The 19,976-nt window shown below is 41.7% G+C and overlaps 1 protein-coding gene across 5 annotated transcripts in view; it reads right to left on the minus strand.

The window, feature by feature from the left end:
* SHANK2 (SH3 and multiple ankyrin repeat domains 2) overlaps nt 1-19,976 on the minus strand; it is a 474,104-nt gene that overhangs the window by 265,399 nt on the left and 188,729 nt on the right. The window contains exon 1 of one of the 5 annotated variants that reach the window (XM_075837986.1): nt 14,918-14,988. The exons of the other annotated variants lie outside the window; for them this stretch is intronic. Coding sequence (XP_075694101.1) covers nt 14,918-14,945 — 28 coding nt within the window. The 5' untranslated portion in view covers nt 14,946-14,988. Of the gene's footprint in view, nt 1-14,917; nt 14,989-19,976 lie in introns of those variants that run through there. 5 annotated transcript variants of the gene reach the window in all.

Below are 19,976 nucleotides of genomic sequence, written 5' to 3' on the forward strand. Positions count from 1 at the left end.
ACCTAGTTTACGCCTGAAAATAGGTAGTGTGAACCCAGCCTTTAGATCGCATAGCAAAGTCCCCTAGAGGGACCAAAAAAAGAAGTAATGTGAAATAAAAATTATTAATAAAAATTACAGTAAAAAAAGAAATCCATTTTTTTTCCATAAAAAGTGGTTTTATATAGTAAAAGTGTAAAAAAATAAAAGTACAAATATATGGTATCGCCGCGACCGCAATGACTCAAACAATAAAGTTAATATCTAATTTAATCCGCAAGGTGAACGGTGTAAAAAAAAATGCAAAAAACAATGGCGAAAGTGCTATTTTTTCCCATTGACCCCCAAAAAACTCATACTAAACGTTTATTAAAGAGACTGTCACCAGATTATAAGTGCCCGGTCTCCTACATAATCTGATCGGCGCTGTAATGTAGATAACAGAAGTGGTTTACACTGCTCATTGTTCCAGCCCATTGTTAGGCGAAAACAGCTCCTAAATTTCAGACGTTTATACAAGTGCACACGGTTTTCGCCGCATCCATTACGGACGTAATTGGAGCTGGTTTTCAATGGAGTCGATGAAAACGGCTCCAATTACGTCCCAAGAATTGTCCTGCACTTCTTTGACGCGGGCGTAATTTTAGGCACCGTCTTTTGACAGCGACGCGTAAAATTACAGCTCGTCTGCACAGAACACCGTAAGACCCATTGCAAGCAATGGGCAGATGTTTGCCGACGTATTGGAGCCGTCTTTTCAGGCGTAATTTGAGGCGTAAAACGCCTCCATTACGTCGGAAAATAGGTCGTGTGCACATATCCTTACAGTGTGATTGTGAGTGAAAGAAGCTGGGCTGGAACAATGAGAAGTGCATGACACTGACTGGTCACCGATTGATCAGCGTCATACCCTCCTCTGTACAACGCCCACTTGGTCAAAAGTAAAAACACGCCCAGTTGTCTATTAAGAAACTAATTAGCATAAATCTAAAATAGCTCATAACTTGCTCAAAAAAGATCATTTTTCAAAATAAAACCACTGTTGTCACCTACATTACAGCGCCAATCAGATTATGTAGGAGACGGGGCACTTATAATGTGGTGACAGAGCCTCTTTAATAAGTCCATGTACCTCAAAATAGTACCAATCAAAACTACGTCTCGTCCCGCAAAAAACAAACCCAAAAAATCACTTAATTGACTGAAAAATACAAAAATGTACGGCTCTTGGAAAGCGACGATGCAAAAACAAATAATTCTAGTTCAAAAGTGTTTTTATTGTGCAAAAGTCGTAAAACATAAAAAACCTATACATATGTGGTATCGTCGTAATCGTACCGACCCATAGAATAAAGGTAATGTGTTATTTACACCGCACAGTGAATAGCGTCAATTTAAAATGCATAGAACTATGGTGGAATTTCAGGTGTTTTTTTCTATTCCCCCCAAAAAAAAGTTAATAAAAGTTAATCAAAAAATGATATGTACCCCAAAATGGTGCCATTAAAAAGTACAACTAATCCTGCAAAAAACAATTCCTCATACAGCTATGTCGACAGAGAAATAAAAAAGTTATAGCTCTTTGAATGCGACTATAGAAAAACGAAAAAAATAAATAAATAGCCTGGTCATTAGGGCCTAAAATAGGCCTTTACTGCAGCTGTCTTCAGTTGTTGCTTGTTTGTGGGTCTTTCTGCCTTATGTTTTGTCGATCGGGTTGAGATCTAGTGACTCGGCCATTGCAGAATATTCCACTTCTTTGCCTTATAAACTCCTGAGTTGCTTTCGCAGTAAGTTTTGGGTCATTGTCCATCTGTTCTGTGAAGCGACTTCCAATCAACCTGCTGCATGTGGTTGAATCTGAGCAGAAAGTAAATCCCTGAACACTTCAGAATTCATCCGGCTGCTTCTGTCTTCAGTCACATCATCAATAAACACTAGTGACCCAGTGCCTTTGGCAGCCATGCATGCCCATGCCATCACACTGCCCCCACCATGCCATCACACTGCCCCCACCATGCCATCACACTGCCCCCACCATGCCATCACACTGCCCCCACCATGCCATCACACTGCCTCCACCATGCCATCACACTGCCTCCACCATGCCATCACACTGCCTCCACCATGCCATCACACTGCCTCCACCATGCCATCACACTGCCCCCACCATGCCATCACACTGCCTCCACCATGCCATCACACTGCCCCCACCATGCCATCACACTGCCCACACCATGCCATCACACTGCCCCCACCATGCCATCACACTGCCCCCACCATGCCATCACACTGCCTCCACCATGCCATCACCCTGCCTCCACCATGTTTACAGAGGATGTGGTGGCTATGGATCATGAGCCGTTCCGAGCCTTCTCCATACTTTCTTCCTCCCATCATTCTGGTGCAGGTTGATCTTAGATTCATGCTGTTCCAGAACTGGGCGGCTTCTTTACATGTTGTTTGGCAAAGTCTAATCTGGCCTTTCTATTTTTGAGGCTGATTAATGATTTGCACTTTGTGGTGAACCCTCTGTATTCGCTCTCATGAAGTCTTCTCTTTATGGTAGACTTCGATACTGATCCACCTACTTCCAGGAGAGTGTTCTTCACTTGGGTAGATAGTGAATTTTTTTTTCTTCACCATGGAAAGGATTCTGTGATCATCCACCACTGTTGTCTTCCGTGGGTGTCCAGGCCTTTTGGAGTTCACGAGATCACCAGTGCGCTCTTTTTCCAAGAATGTCCCAAACTGTTGATTTGGCCACTCCTAACATTTGTGCTCTCTCTCTCTGATGGATTTCTTCATTTTTTTCAGCCTAACGATGGTCTGTTTCAATTGCGTTGAGAGCTGCTTTCACCTCATGTTGTGGGTTCACAGCAACAGCTTCCTAATGCAAATGCCGCACATGGAATCAACTCCAGACTTTTTACCTTAATTGATGATGGATTAACGAGGGAATAGCCCATGCAGCTCATTAAATAGCTTTTGAGTTAATCCCTTGAAAAAGAGGCAGCTACATATTAGGGTATGTTCACACGCAGTGAGCAAAAACGTCTCAAAATTTTTTTAAGCCACTCACGATTTTCACTGCGTTTCTGGAGCTTTTTTCACTAGAGTCTATGGAAAACGGCTCTAAAAACGTCCCAAGACGTGTCCTGCACTTCTTTTTCACGGCCGTGTTTTTACGCGTAAAAAAACGTCGCGAAAAACGCTCTGTCAGAACAGAACGCCGTTTTTCCATTGAAATCAATGGCCAGATGTTTGGAGGCGTTCTGCTTCCGATTTTTCGGCCGTTTACGTGTGAACATACCCTTAAGGAGCTGTAATTCCTAAACCCTTCCCTAAATTAGAATGTGAATACCCTCAAATTAAAGCAGAGAGTCTGCACTTTAAGCCCATATTGATTATATAACGGTTTTGGTAAACAGCTAAAATGCCAACACTTGTGTCACTGTCCAAATAATTCTGGACCTAACTCTATTCCACTGTATCCGTGTCTCAAGGTCGTGGATACAATTGGTTCCAGAGTAGGAGAAATGGGACTGGCATCCCACTTCTGCAAACCGGCTGTTATTTTAACAACCGGTTGAGGAGAACCAGCTGCATCCCACCCCTGATCATACCCTATGTGAGCTTGCTAAATATCTCATTTCAAAACCATGCTCATTTTGCGGCTCTAACATCCTCCATTCTTCTGAGAAGGCTTTCCACAAGATTAAGGAGTGTGTCTATGGGAATTTGTGCCCATTCGGCCAAAACAACATTTGTGAGGTAAGGCACTGATGTTGGACAAGAACCTCTGGCTCGCGATCAGCGTTTCAATTCATTGTAAAGGTATTGGATGTGATGGAGATTCGAGCTCTTTGCAGCCACTCGAGTTCCTCCACACTAAACTCGTCACACCCTATCTTTATGGCGCTCGCTATGTGCACAGGAGAACAGTAATGCTGGAACAGGAAAGGACCGTTCTTAAAATATTACCACAAAGTTACAATTGTCAAAAATGTCTTCGTTTTCTGTAGCTTTAACATTACACTTCACTGGAAATAAGGGGCCAAACTCTGAAAAACAGCCCCAGACCATTATCCATTCTCCGTCAAATGTTACAACAGACACTATGTATTCTGTAGGTGGCGTTCTCCTGGCAACCTACATTTCTCTATCAGACTGCCAGATAGTGAGATGTGATTCATCACTCCAGAGAACATGCTGCTCCAGGCTGCGGATTTTTATATCCGCAGATTGTCAAATTCTGTAGTGTAATGAACATGGATTTGTTGAAAATTTTCCCCTATTGAATTCGATAGGGAAGTTAAAATCCGCAATCAAATTCCAGTGGTGCAGATTTTGCTGCAGATAACCTGCGGATCCCGTTTAAAGTTCAAATAAACGATAAAAAAACAAAAAAAACAGTTTACTCCCCTTACCAATGTGCTGGCACTCCTGTGGTGACGCTTCCCTGTTCCAGTCACAGACGGGAGAGGTCACACGTAACAACACATCACGGCTTGTGTCACGTGAATAATGTCCAGTGAGGGACCAGAGAAGAGTCACCACAGGATTGTTAAGGTGAGCATACTGCAAAAAGAAAATCTGCACGACTTGGTACGGATTTACCACTGTGGAATTCCTGCAGATTATTGCTCGGATTTGCAGCAGAATTATCCGCAACATATCTGACCCGTGTAGACCCAGCTATTTTTTTGAAGTGGGATAAATAGCCCTTGCCTAATGCATTCCAATGGCTAGCGATTTATCTTTCACTACAAAGTCTCAACAGTCCCAGCCTAAGAGTCTATGAACAAGTTGCGTTTGAGGTGTGGTTAGAACTGTGATTTTAAGGTGTTGGTGCATTTTTCGATACGGGTGCAGTAAAAAACCTGCATCTCAACCGCAATGTGTCACTGAGATCATCAGTATGACCCATACTATTACCAATGTCTATGAAGATTGCATGGCTGTGATTTTATTCAATAATTAGGAGAGGTGTCCACATACTTTGGGCCATATAGTGTACATATAGATATAAGAAAGGGAGGGGTTGGAAATGAGAAAGTGAGATGAGAGCAAGATATGTGATGGAGAGAGAGAGAGAGAGAGGGGGGAAATAAGACGATCGATCGATCGATCGATAGATAGCTATATTGGTAGATAACAAATCCAGCAGCACGGGCATCCTATGGGTGCAAGCCCTGGGGAACAGACCAATGTCCCGTATAAGTACAGACAAAAATTCAGGCAGCACTCAGTAGAATATGGAGAAAAAAAGTGGGGTACTTTATAAACTAAGTGCACTTAGGGTAAATAAAGTACCCCACTTTTTCACCATATTCTAGGGAGTGCTGCCTGAATTTTTAGATAGATAGATAGATAGATATGAGTGAGATAGATAGATAGATAGATATGAGTGAGATAGATAGATAGATAGATAGATAGATAGATAGATAGATAGATAGATAGATAGATAGATAGATAGATAGATAGATAGATAGATAGATAGATAGATAGATAGATAGGAGTTTTCAGTTTATACATAGCTATAAAAACAATCCGTCTATTTATAAATGTATAAATGGATCTTATAAGTTTCTTTGATGCTGACATTGAGTCCCATAATTTTCCATTGTTTAAACCCCTTGGTAACCTCAGCTTTAGATTTCAACCAAACTCCTGCATGCACGAAGCCAATGTTAATGAATCATGCTGTAAAAATAATCCCGGATAAAAATGGAGCCCAGCGACGCCAGGTTATCTGGAGGTGTTTTTGTTCTAAGTAACAAATCCCACTGAGTGAAAACTTATACATGTGTAGGTGGACGACTGAGGAAACAACACAGAAGAGACGTGAGCTTGTGTGTGTATTCTGGAGACATTGGGGCAGATTCACTAATAAGGTTGTATATTCATACAGCTTAGAATTAGACTAAATGTGGCAAATTTATCGTAGTGGCTCACGCTGTATGATAAATTTGGCGCATGTTTAGACACTTCTGTCTAAATTTATACCACCTGTTGGTTGTCTTAATTTAGTCCACTTTTATTGCAACAAAAGTTTGATGCAATTTGGTTGCATCTTAAGCCCCACCCCCTTTTCTGCTAAGCTAAGGCCCTCTTGTGGGGCAAGTAGCAAACATTGGTTCTTTTTGGCGCATTTCATGGAATTAACTTGTCTAAAATTATTTGCGCCAAAAAGAATGTGCAACTTCAGCCAGAATTCTGGCGCAACACTAATAGTAAATCTGCCCCATTGTTCTGGAAACAGCGCGCCAATAGTATCTGCCGACACAACCAAACAATAGTTCATACATGTAAGGCTTCATTCACATCTGCGTCGGGACTCCATTCATGGGTCCCGTCTGAGCTTTCCGTCAGGGGAACCCATGAACGGAATCCAAACTGAAACCATAGGTTTCCGTTTGCATCACCATTGATTTCAATGGTGATGGATCGACCTATGGTTTCCTTTTGGATTCCGTTCATGCGTTCCCTTGACAGAAAGGTCCGACGGAACCCATGAACGGAGTCAGGACACAGATGTGAACGAAGCCTAAAGAAAGGCTGTCCAATCCCGTACCAATATGTCAGTGATAAGGATATAGCTCATCAAGACTGAGGGTATCCTACAACTACAGATTACAATTTCCTGAACCGCGATTTCCCTCAATTAACCCATTATTTTCTGATAGAATATTAAACAATGGGTTATCTAAACCAGACAAACCCTTTAAGTGTCTGTTCTTCGATCTTTCAAAGGATGTGGAAACTTAAGGGGTGGAATATAATGTCCAGTGGTCAGTGTCTCAGTTGATATGTCAGTTCCCTCAAATTTCTTGTACCCCAATCCCTTCTATTACATGAGCAGCCATGGAAAATTCAATGTGGGGAACCATCCCAGTAATATCACGGATACATTTGCCACACTGATTCAAAAGTCCCTCCGTGAGATCTGACTGATATCAAGGGTGTAGCCTAAGGGGGTGTAAAGGTAGCATTCCCACCTGGCCCTGGTACCGCGAGGGTCCAAAGGCTACATAAGAAGTCCCAGTATTGTAAATGGCATACGGTAGGTTGAGGCCCTGTTACAGATTTTGCATTGGGAGCTTCAAGTTCCGCATCTGACTGAAATATTCTTACTGTGCTTTGTGTCTTTATATAATCATATCTGATAACATTGACATCGTGACAATACGGAGATGTGAGGATCAGGCCTCATGCACACGACTGTAGTGGTGTGCACAAGCTGTGATTTGCGGCTCGGATCACCTGCGGCCGCACGCTAATCACGGCATGTCCTATCATTTCAACGAGCCTGGACCTCAAAATACGGCGGTAATAAGGCATGTCCTATCTTTTTTCCGGTCCAGGCTCCCGGGCAATGCGCGGAATGCGGAAACGACGGTTGTGTGCATGGGCCCATTGAAATAAATGAGGCCGCAATTCACACGTTCGTGTGGACGGGGCCTTATTCTATAGTCACCAAATGAAAATGCCGTCACACCATCAATGTTAGGAAGCAGATCGATATTCTGCCTGAAAAACCCTGCTGTAGCCTCGGCTCTTATGAGCTCTGCTTATCATCCTGTTATTCCGATTCAGTGCAGATTTTGTTATTTTAAGAACTAATTAAGACTGAGCATCTCATCTAACCTTTAAGTGTATATCTTCGCGGGCTGACTTGGCAAGGCCATTATCACTATGCTTTGCATGATCTGTGAGAAGGCACTAAAATAAAGACGGTGAGAGCTTTACTTTTTCTTCATGATATACAAGACCGTGATGTAAACGAGTGGCAATAAAAATTTAGAAAAGGAGAACCGGTCACTTAGTTTGGCCAATGGACCTGAAGTCCCATGATGCACTGCTTCACTCAGTTATAATTCGCTTCTACCAGGCATATTATGAGAAGCTGCGCATTGGCCACTCACATGTAACTTCCATATAGTGCAGGCGCGGGAGACGCAAGAACATTGAAGAGACAAATGTCTTCATGCGCTATGTGCAAGGCCAGTATTACATGGCTGTAATGAGGTCACAAGACCCAGACCCCCTCCCTTCTCCGTAGTTCTTCTGCATTGACCTTAGATCACCATATGGTTCTATGGGGATCTAAGTTCAGCCATAGTAAAGCTGTGTGAAACCAGCCTACAGTATGTCCCCATTCAGAAGGCCGTAAAGTGGTCGCTGATCGTGGCCCGAATGCAGGTCCAGTGACTCATACTAACAGCATCATAGTAATCGACCTGGACTTGTGACCGTGATAGGGACATTAACATGTTTGTGTGGAAAAAAACGCAGTGAGCAGATGTGAGCAAATTTTAAAAATATTTATATTTTTGTCGCATTTTTTCATGCCTTTTTTTTTACCCTGGTGGCATTTTTTTCTAAAATGCAGCATGCTCTAGGTCTAATGTTTGTCACTCTTAAGACTCCAAATGTGTTTGGGAGGCCCCATGCACGTGAACGTGTTTTTGCAGCCGCAACTCACCCGCAAATCTGCGGGTGAATTGCGGACCCATTTATTTCTATGGGCCCATGCACACAACCACGGGCCGTGCACACAGCTAAGGTCGTGTGCATGAGGCCTTAATGTATTTTCTAAGCTCACAAAAAAAACAAAAACTTGTATGAATGAGTCCTAACCTAAAACCTGAAGCCAAACTGCATGGTTTGAACAAGGCCTAATTTCACACAATGTAGATTTGATGCAGTTTTGGATTATTTTACATACCAAATCCAGGAGTAAGTCCTAAAGAGAAATATAAAGTAAAGTTTTGTACACTTTTTTTTTTTTTGTATCCAATCCTAGTTTAAAAAAAACCCCAAAAAAACCACAAGATAAAATGTATATAGCCCTACCTTAAGTCTGCACTGTGTACTCAAGAACTGTATTTTTGGTGCAAAATGTGAATTGCCTATGGTCTTAAATAAATAAGGATATATTTGGAAGATTTGTTGCAGAAATTTCTGCGCCAGTCCCATTCATGTGAATGGGGCTTGCAGAAATCGATGTACTTGCAGCAGAAACCCCATTTAGATGTATGGAACGGATTTTTAATTGCGAAAATTTCTGCAACAACTCTGTTATGTGTGACTATACCCTAATGCTAGGATCACAAACTTAATTTTAAGTGCCTTCTTTTCTTTTTTTTTTTTTTTAGTAAAAGCCAAAAGTGGATCCAAAGAGAACGCAAGTTCTAAGACTGATGCATCTACTTTCTTCTGCGCCTACTCCTGTGTTTAGCTAAAAAAAAACAAAAACGAACGGAGCAAAAAACTGCGTGTGTGATCCTGGCCTTAAAATTTAATTTCCAGTTCATACAGTACCATTTGGCCGCGTTCACATGGAGTATTTGAGTCAGAATCAGAGTGGAAATAGTCTAGCTTTTGGTGCCCAATGCTTTCAATAGAAATCATCGCCATAGTTCACATGTTGCTGATCGTTTCTGCAAATTCAGCGACGCTGAAAAAAAAAAAAAAGCCAGCTGCCCTATCTTGGCCCAGATTATGCACCACAAAGCAGTGGGAAGCTGAAAAAACCAGCGCTGACTAGCTTAAGCAATGTTTTTTTTACGCTGAAAAGCAACAAAAAGAGCCCCTAAGGCCCCATGCGTAATAATGGTCCGCAAATACAGACCCATTCATTTCTATTGACCACGGACACCTTCCCGTATATATGGAAGGTGTCCGGCCAAAGAAAGCCTCCGCAAAAGATCGGACATGGGATGCAGGTGGTTGTCCGCGGCTGGCCGTGCCCGTACTCGCGGACAGTGATTACAGGGACAGTCGTGTGCACGAGGCCTAAAAGAACAGTTTGCATTTGAAAATCTGCATCCAAAATCATCCTGGAAAACTAGCAGAGTTTAAAAGCAGATTCAGCGACTGTTTTTTCAGCTTCTACAAAACTCTGTGTGAACGTACCCTTTCTCTATAATCTGTTGACACATAGATCACAGCAGTGCCGTCCCACAATACAAAGAGCTATATCTAGGAGAACTCCATGATCCAAGCAGCACTTTGGCAGGAGGAGGTTTGCCAAGTGCTTCGGGACTGTAAAGTCTTGCCAAGCCAACAGGGCATGCTTGGACCAGTGGTTTTTATAGTAGCCTGCGTATAACGAAGTAAAAAACCCTAGCACAACGAGGTCCTAAAAAAAATAAAAATTCTCCCTTTAGGCCTAATTCACACAAGCGTGGCGCATCTCGGACGTGAAAAACTGCAGTTTTTCACGTCCGAGGTGCATCCGTGCTCAGCGCTGCGGGATGCGATGTCACGCATCCCCCATAGGTTAGAGTCTATGGAGGGATGCGTGATGCGTGAAAAGAACGGACATGTCCTATTTTCCCATGGACCCTTCACACGGTCCGTTGAAACAACGGCTGTGTGAACGGCCACATTAGGTCCGTGGGACGGCCGCTGTTTCAACGGCCGCCCCACGGACGTTTAACACGCTCGCGTGAATTAGGCTTTAGTTTTATATTCTGTGAACGAACGAGGCCCACAGACCAGCAGGAGAGAGTAAGTCAGGATAACGGACGGCACAAGCCGCTCTCCATAAGCTAGCGAGGAAGTAAAGCAAGTACACAAATGCATATAATCTCATGAGGTTGCAGCCTTCGACTATTTCGAGCGTGATTACCACATAATTTGTGATGCCATGGCAACCATTGGAACTTCAGGCCAACCCAGAAGTTCCATATCCTTGGGTAACGTCTTCCTCAGAAGAGTTTTCTGCCACATTAGATATAACCAAATTGTTTGCCCAGCTGTAAACAATTCATCTAGTTATAAGTATTAACCCTGACGGTTCTGGACGTGACCTGCCCCAAGACCTTGAGCAGAGGATTGAACCTAAACGATGCAGAAATACCGCATTATATCCAGAGTCTGGGCATCAGGCAGCTTCTATGTAGCAGGAGGATGGCGCATATGAAGTGTCGATGTAAGCAGGCAGCGGGGCAGGGGTTAATATGCATCCAGGGCAATTGTGGATAATATTTAGCTAATTTTAAACATGTTATTCTCCATCAGATATAAGGCTCTGAGCGGAGAACTGTTCGTCTGAGCATCTCGGGAAGCAGATGTTTTTTGTCTTTGCGTATCACATCGCCTGAGCCACATTATAAGTTAGATTCATTATTTGCATTTCAAGTCATAGGATTTTGTAGCCCGCAGTAACAGCACGGTGAAGAGACATATTTCAAGTTGTGTTCGCTCTGCAGAGGTTACAGCGTGAGAACCTGTAGGACCGTGTTCAAAGCGAATTTGTTTGGCTTTTGATCTTATAGTTATATCTACAAAATATTCTTCATGTTTTTCAAAACACTGAACAAGGGAAAACTTCCCGACGTCTGGATTCGATGCCGCCCTGCTATTCAACATTAAAATGTAGGATTAGTACACACGGGGTAGAAACGCTGCGTAAAAGCACACAGCGTATCCGTCTTGTGCGTAGCAGGGAATTCCAGGCGAAAAACCGCACCAAACTGTGGTGTCGTTTTTCGCCAGGACTCTCCGCTGCGGAAAACTGCAGCACTTAGCAGGCCAGAGACCGCCTTTCATGAAGCGCCATCCCAGGAGGCCGAGCCTTTGACGTCATACGGGCTAGCCTCTTGGGACGAGGTTTCATCCTATGCGACCGCCGCTCCAGCCTGTGATTGGCTGTAGTGGTCATACAGGATGAAACGTTATCCAAGGAGGCCGCGCTGGAGGGAGGAACACACACTTCTGGGTAAGTATAAGATTTTTTTTTTCTGAGTTGCATTTTTTGCGGTGGAATCAACGCGAACCCGCTGCAAAAAAACTCAAAATATATTAGTAAATCAGAAGATAGAGCAGCAGCCAAACTTTGGTAATTAGGTTTTATTTACTTGAGTGACTATATTGGTATTTTCCCGCTTTGTCTGCAGCAGTTACTTTTGCAATAATGAAAAGCAGGATATGCAGCCATATTGGTTGTCACCTTTTGAAGCGGATGGTAAACTGGTCATTATGTCAGCGTGTTCAATCAGTAACAAAGTGACAGCTTTACCATTAGTTTCCAATAAACTATATCAAAAGGTGGCAACCAATCCAAATAAACCAGCTCAATGAGAAAATAAAACATAATTACCAAACTTTCGTTTTTTACAGCAGCACACGGAGGCCGCACCATTACATATGCTGCCATACAGTCTCATCGGGTGCTGCATATCCTGAGATATACTTCCCTAGAAGCAATGCTACCACACGCCTCCGTAGATACAAAGTCTGACAGAACATGCAACGATTTTAATTTCATATTTGTATGGAATCCAGCAGAATACCTTGGTATATATCAGTTTGAAATCAGAGGTATACAGAGGTACAGTAAAAGACCCCATGCACCAAAATAGGAGCTCGGTTATGGCTCGTGTGCAAAACAAAGACGTTATACGGCAGTGAGCATGAGACTTGAGGCTCTGTTCCCATTGCATTAGCGCCTTACAAATCGGCGTATCAACCTGCAAAACTCTCAGTTTTTACGGCAAACGTTTCCATGGGCCCCCATTCACCCAGCATATGCCAAAAGGATTTCCTTCTGACATATGCCAAACTAGTATACATCAGCATGCTATTCGTGTGCGCCGGCCGAGTCCCGTCAGTGATCCGAGGAAAGATAGAACATGTCCTATCTTTCCTCGGATCGGAGACTTGGATCATTTTTCACGGACCCGATTCACCCGCTAAAGTGAATGGTTCCGTGAAGACTATCGGGTGCCACTCGGATGCCGTCAAAAACGGCCCGAGTGGCACAACGGTCGTGTGCATGAGGCATAAGGCTACGTACAAACGTTGAGTATTTTGCTGTGGAAAATACACACGAAAAGCACAATACTACGCAGGAAAAAAATGAACCGGATTGTGCGTTTTTCAATACGATTTTCGGTGTGGTTTTTATGTTTTGCTGCGTAAATAGCTGGGTTTTCATGCTGCGGGTTTTGCAGCGTATTACTATAGAACTAGGGAGATAGAATTCTCAAGCGGAATCCCAAGATAAATTTACATGCTGCGGTTCTGAATATACCCACCGCGGATTAATTTAAATGCAGCAAAAAATACATAGCGTGGACATGAGATTTCTGGAAATCTCATTGACTTTGCTGATACTATATTACGCTGTGGTTTTGCCGCACGCGAATATGGACAGCAAAACCGCACGTAATACGCAATGTGTGCATTCGGCCTAAAACATTTATATAATGTACACTATACGTGTGGTTTTACTGTGGGAGCGTATTGGCTACGTATGCCACTGTTAATATGTCTTATACTGACATATTAACGTTACTGAAGTATTTAGACAGTGAATAGACATTCCTTCCAGCCAGGACGGGATGTCTATTCAGAATCCCGACACCTCGTTAACGTTTCTGTGGTACTTACAGCAGAGCAAAGCGTAATCTCGCTGTAACCTGTCATTTACAGCGTGATCTCGCGAGATTACGCTTTGCTCTGCTGTAAGTACCACAGAAACGTTAGTGAAGTGTTGGGATTGTGAATAGACATCCCGTCCTGGCTGGAAGGAATGTCTAGTCATGGTCTAAACACTTCAGTAACGTTAATATGTCAGTATAAGACAGCACATACTGATCTAGCAGTAAACTTGCTCTATTGTCTGGTTTTCCACTCACATAGTGCAACAGTGTGCTAGAACCTGCTGTAACCCTGGAGTTTTATTATTTTTATAGTATTATAAAGACTGCGACCTTGTTTCCCATATGAAAACATTGAGGTTGTAATAATCCTGAACAATTGCATTACTGCTTGAGTTTTGCCATAAAAAAAAATCTGGAGGATATTCGTTTAAAAAATGGAAAAAAAAACAAAAACACACACACCACACATTACATTACATTGCATTGTACGACGTTTCAGATAAAAAGAAAACATTGTTGCCTAATAATTGATGCATTTTTCAATTACAGTCCAAGTCCCTGTTTCAACCCAGGCTTAAGCCGGTTTTAGACGGCCATAACACAGCTGCATTTTAGAATCCGTATTACTGCCCCAATATTTGGACATCTCATGGTTCCACTGAACCCAACCTATAGGGTTTAATTTAAACAAGCATTAGGCCTCATTTACACTTGCGTATGAATCTTGGTATGCAATATGGTACCACATTACAGGCCATATTGCAGTCAGTAATGTTCTGTATTCCCTATTAGTAGCACTGAATACACAGCTTCTATGAGGGAAGTTTTATATATATATATATATATATATATATATATATATACACATACATATAAGATATACAGCATCCAAAGTAAAAATTTTCGCATTGAAAAATACACAATGCACAAGGAAATCCGTTTGGGATGTGAACCCCTTCCTAGAAGAGCATCGGTTCTCTATTCTGCAACTTCTCCATACAGACATAATATGAAGCCAATACAAGCAAGTGTGAATAAGACATAAAATAGATCATTTCATTATGAAGATTATTAGTTCATGCTTTATTCAGGGCAAATTTAGTGAATGAAAATCTTCTGTTCACGAGCTGCCTAGAACTGTAGAAAAACACAAGCCATATCTACTGACACACAATATCCTACTCCTGTAATCTGCATCCTACAGCAGATCCGTCTGCTCCTCCCTGCCAGATTGAACAAATTACTGCAGGCATTATAATTATAGAAACATTTTTTTTTTTTTTTTTAATTATTACATTAAAAAGGAAAAAAAAACAAAAAAAAAACGAGAGCGCGAGAACATGTTTTGAAGAGACACCCAGAGCAGCACACTCGTCCATGTATACAGGCAAAGAGGCTTCCTGACTAGAAACCTAGCAACAGTATCCAAGAATTTGTGAGTCTGTTAATGAACGACACAAACTCGCGCACACACAGCAGCTCACGCAGTGAAACAAAAGCTTCTCGCTCTTATTCAGAGGGGGAACAACGAGGAGACAAACCTTTCTTACACGAGGAAGAACAGCCCATGTCACCTAATCCATGCGGTAAAACGTTGCTTCACAGGAACCCCCGCACCAAAATAAAGCCACCCGAATAGGGTCCTTTGGATAGATGGGGTATCATCTTGTAATGTTTTCCGCGTTAGCTTTGGAGCATGGTAGCAGGGCCTTGGTAAAGCCCGCTGGCACCCTGGTTTTGTAACTCCATCTTTTAGCAGCCATAGTAGAAATGCAAGGCTTAGCACATGCTTTCTAAACCTTCTGTGCTCATTTACTCGCAGACAGCTGGATGGTTGCGGTAAGGGATTAACTTTTTTTTTTTCCCATTGGATTTTAATCCGTTACTTACCCTAAAACGATAAAATACATTGAAGAGAACGGCAACTAATTATATAAGGAAGGGGTGGGGGGTACATGCTGGTCAATGTGTCTAGAGATTTAGTGTTACGGGTCTAAATGGGTCAGAGATAGATAGATAGATAGATAGATAGATAGATAGATAGATAGATAGATAGATAGATAGATAGATAGATAGATAGATAGATAGATAGATAGATAGGAGATAGATAGATAGGAGATAGATTATGAGATAGATAGATATGAGATAGATAGATATGAGATAGATAGATAGATAGATATGAGATAGATATGAGATAGATAGATATGAGATAGATAGATAGATAGATAGATAGATAGATAGATAGATAGATAGATAGATAGATAGATAGATAGATAGATAGATAGATAGATAGATATGAGATAGATAGATAGATATGAGATAGATAGATAGATAGATATGAGATAGATAGATATGAGATAGATAGATAGATATGAGATAGATAGATATGAGATAGATAGATAGATATGAGATAGATAGATAGATAGATAGATAGATAGATAGATAGATAGATAGATAGATAGATAGATAGATAGATAGATAGATAGATAGATAGATAGATAGATAGATAGATAATTTAGCACTTGTTTCAAGCACAGAACTGCAATATAATATAGACTTTTATAAGACCTCACGTCACACAACTATTACGGATCTGTATGGTACAGATTGTACCTTTGCTTTTGCCGTGTGGAAACTGAGAACTAATTAGTAAACTCCTTTGATTAGATAGTAAATTGATCAAATATTTTGTTTTAACATATTTTTGGGTTTCCTCCCGAAGGTTCTCTAAAGTGTACCTATAAATTCATTTTTTAATCAAATTAGGTAAAAAATGTTGTGTGGATTAATTACATAATATATTGTTATAGGAGTTGGATGTCTCTGTTTCAGTTACAGAGCTCCAAATCCTCTACTTCCCTTCATACAGCGATGGAGGTAAATGATAAAATTGTGTCTGCCTGCATCTTCTACTAGGAGGAGCTCACTGTATACAGATTTATACTGCACCCATTGAACTCAACTAGGTGAACAAGCCATATAACTCTTTATGTAAGGAGCTCCCCCTAGTGGAAGCTGTAGACAGAAATAATCATATAAAGCGTACCTCCACATTCACTGAAAAACAATTACAATAACCGATTCTGGTTCTAACAGTAGCACTGACTGTCTATAGTCCGTGCTGCCGATGTCTCATAACTCTTCAGTGGGAGACGGAGCGTCCTGCTCATCTCCATGGCTCCCGTATGCAGAACGGCTGCCAGCGCTATAGGATTCTATAGCAATGGCTGCCCGCGACCTAAGTCAGATGGCCGCTAGATTCCTATAGCGCTGGCAGCCGTTCTGCATAAGGGAGCCATGGAGACGAGCAGGACGCTCCGTCTCCCACTGAAGAGTTATGAGCTCTCAGCAGAATGGTCTTCTAGACAGTCCGTGCTGCTTTTAGAGGCAGAATTGGTTATACAAGTGATTTAGAAAAATGATTATTGTGCACACTCCTGCAATATAATCATTTTTCAGTGAAAATGGAGGGATGCTTTAACTCTGTGCATTTCCAGTGCCAAGCAACATCGGAAGGGGAAATTCCCGGTTACTAGCAATTTATAAAATACAGAAGAATAACCTTAAAGAGGCTCTGTCACCACATTATAAGTGCCCTGTCTCCTACATAAGGAGATCGGCGCTGTAATGTAGGTGACAGTAATGCTTTTTATTTAAAAAAACGATCTTGGTTTATGCTAATGTGCTTTCTTAATGCCCAAGTGGGCGTACTTTTACTTTCGACCAAGTGGGCGTTGTACAGAGGAGTGCATGACGCTGACCAATCAGCATCATGCACTCCTCTCCATTCATTTACACTGCACTAGCGATATAGTTATATCACTATGTGCAGCCTCATACACAAGCCCTAACATTACTAGTGTCCTGATAATGAATACACGTGAAATCCAGCCTGGACGTCATGTGTATTCAGAATCCTGACACTTCTGACTCTTTTCTGTGAGATCACGCGAGATCACGGAGCTAAACGAGATTTGGTTTCACTTGCCGGAATCTCACAAAAAAAGAGTCAGAAGTGTCAGGATTCTGAGTACACATGACGTCCAGGCTGGATTTCATGTGTATTCATTATCAGGACACTGTAGTAATGTTAGGGCTTGTGTATGAGGCTGCACATAGCGATATATCTATATCGCTAGTGCAGTGTAAATGAATGGAGTGGAGTGCATGATGCTGATTGGTCAGCGTCATGCACTCCTCTGTACAACGCCCACTTGGTCGAAAGTAAAAGTACGCCCACTTGGGCATTAAGAAACTCATTAGCATAAACCAAAATCGCTCCTAATGTTGTGAAAAAAGATCGATTTTTTAAATAAAAAGCATTACTGTCACCTACATTACAGCGCCCATCTCCTTATGTAGGAGACAGGGCACTTATAATGTGGTGACAGAGTCTATTGTTTATCGATTCTATCAACTCCCCTGTGTTTATTTTATAAGGGAAAAAGTGGTGACGGGTTCTCTCAGTTAACAAGCTCTGGCCTCTTGCGTCCTCAAGACCAATTCACCAAAGATTTCAGGCAAGTTTGCCTCCTGCAGTAATCTGCTGCCATCTAGTAATCTGATGATCCAGCAAATATTTTTAATACAGTGTGTTCATTATCAAAATGCCAAATAAACATTTTCCATGCTTGGCATTCTCTCATAAAATCTGAGCTCCACAGAGAATTGGAAAGGAACAACAAGAGCAATTAAACGTAAACCACTGGCACAGAGCACATGAAATAAGGCTCAGTCATGAGACTGCAATCAATAGGAACCTTCCAAAATATCCAGGGTAAGGAGCGCAAGAACGCAGATACAGTGAAGATAGAAGGAAAGATGCGCTAACTACTGATCAAAGGACAATTTAACCCCTTAATGACCAGCCTATTTTAGACCTTCATGACCAAGCCATTTTTTACGTTTTTCCATCGTCGCATTCCAAGAGCTATAACGTTTTTATTTTTGCGTCGACATAGCTGTATAAGGTCTTATTTTTTGCGGGACAAGTTGTATTTTTTATTAGCACCATTTTGAGGTACATATTATTTATTGATTAACTTTTATTGACTTTTTTTTGGGTGGGAATAGAAAAAAACCTGAAATTTCGCCTCTCTTTTTCATGTCTTAAATCTACGCAGTTTACCGTGTGATATAAATAACACAATAACTTTATTCATCGGGTTGTTACGATTGCAACGATACCAAATTTGTATAGTTTTTGTATGTTTTACTACTTTTACACAGTAAAAACGCTTTTTTAGCAAAATTATTTGTTTTTGTGTCTCCATGTTTGAAGAGCCATAACTTTTTTATTGTTCTACCGATGCAGTTGTATGAGGGCTTTTTTTTTGCGGGAAGACTTGTAGTTTTTATTGGTACCATTTTAGAGTAGATGCGACTTTTTGATCACTTTTTATCACATTTTTTTAAAGTCAGGATTCACAGAAAACAGCTAATTTTTCCATAGTTTTTTATTACATTTTTTACGGCGTTGACCGTGCGGGTTAAATAATGTAATAGATTTATAGTCTGGGTCGTTACGGACGTGGCGATACAAGATATGCGTAACTTTTTTACTTTAGTTTGTTTTTTTAATAGTAAAGCATTTTGTAAGGGGAAAAAGTGGGTTTTTAATTTTTTTTTTTTTATTAACTTTATTAAACTTTTTTACTAGTCCCACTAGGGGACTTTAATATGCGATTCTCCGATCGCTATTATAATACACTGCAATACTTTTGTATTGCAGTGTATTACTCCCTGTCCGTTTAAAACGGACAAGGATCTCCTAGGTCATGCCTCCGGCATGATCTAGCAGGCATTCGCTACAGGCAGACCTGGGGGCCTTTATTAGGCCCCCAGCTGCCATTGGAGACACAGACACTCGGCGATCTCATCGCCGGGTGTCAGTGGGAGAGAGAGGGAGCTCCCTCGCTCTCTCCAAAACCACTCAGATGTGGTGCACGCTATTGTGCACCGCATCTAAGGAGTTAAATGGGTGAGATCGATACTAACGGCTCCCTGGCTCTATTTACTTATCCTGATGCAGTGCCGTAAAAAGGCATATGCATCAGAATAAAGCCCGTTAGTGGCCGCCGTTTAAAGGCGTATTGGCGGTCACTAACGGGTTAATAGATAACCAATCCTATGCCTCTGTTACAAACAAAAATCTGACACCCTCTCGCTGTTGGAATAATCCCTCTTAGGCCAGATTCACACGAACGAGGGGAAACTCAGACGTGAAAAAACGTGAAGTCTTTCATGTCCGAGCTGCCTCCGTGCGGGTTCTGTTTTCACGGATCCCTTATAGAATTGAGGCTATGGAGGGATCCGTGAAAGCGGAACATAATAGGACATGGTTTATTTTTCAACGGACCCTTCACACGGCACGTTGAAACAACGGCTGTGTGAACGGCCCCATTGAAATACATGCATCCATGTGACGGCCATTGCTTTAACGGCCGTCACACGAACGTACTCTCCGTTAGTCTGAATTCGGCCTTACAGCATGTCTATACACAAATAGTTAAATCATCTAAGTAGACATTCATCAAAATTCTTTTATTCTTTCGCCTGAACTGAATTTCACATTTTAGAGCAGAAGTTTGTTCTCCAGAG

This window comes from Rhinoderma darwinii, chromosome 9, assembly GCF_050947455.1.
Source record: "Rhinoderma darwinii isolate aRhiDar2 chromosome 9, aRhiDar2.hap1, whole genome shotgun sequence".
Taxonomy (NCBI): domain Eukaryota; kingdom Metazoa; phylum Chordata; class Amphibia; order Anura; family Rhinodermatidae; genus Rhinoderma; species Rhinoderma darwinii.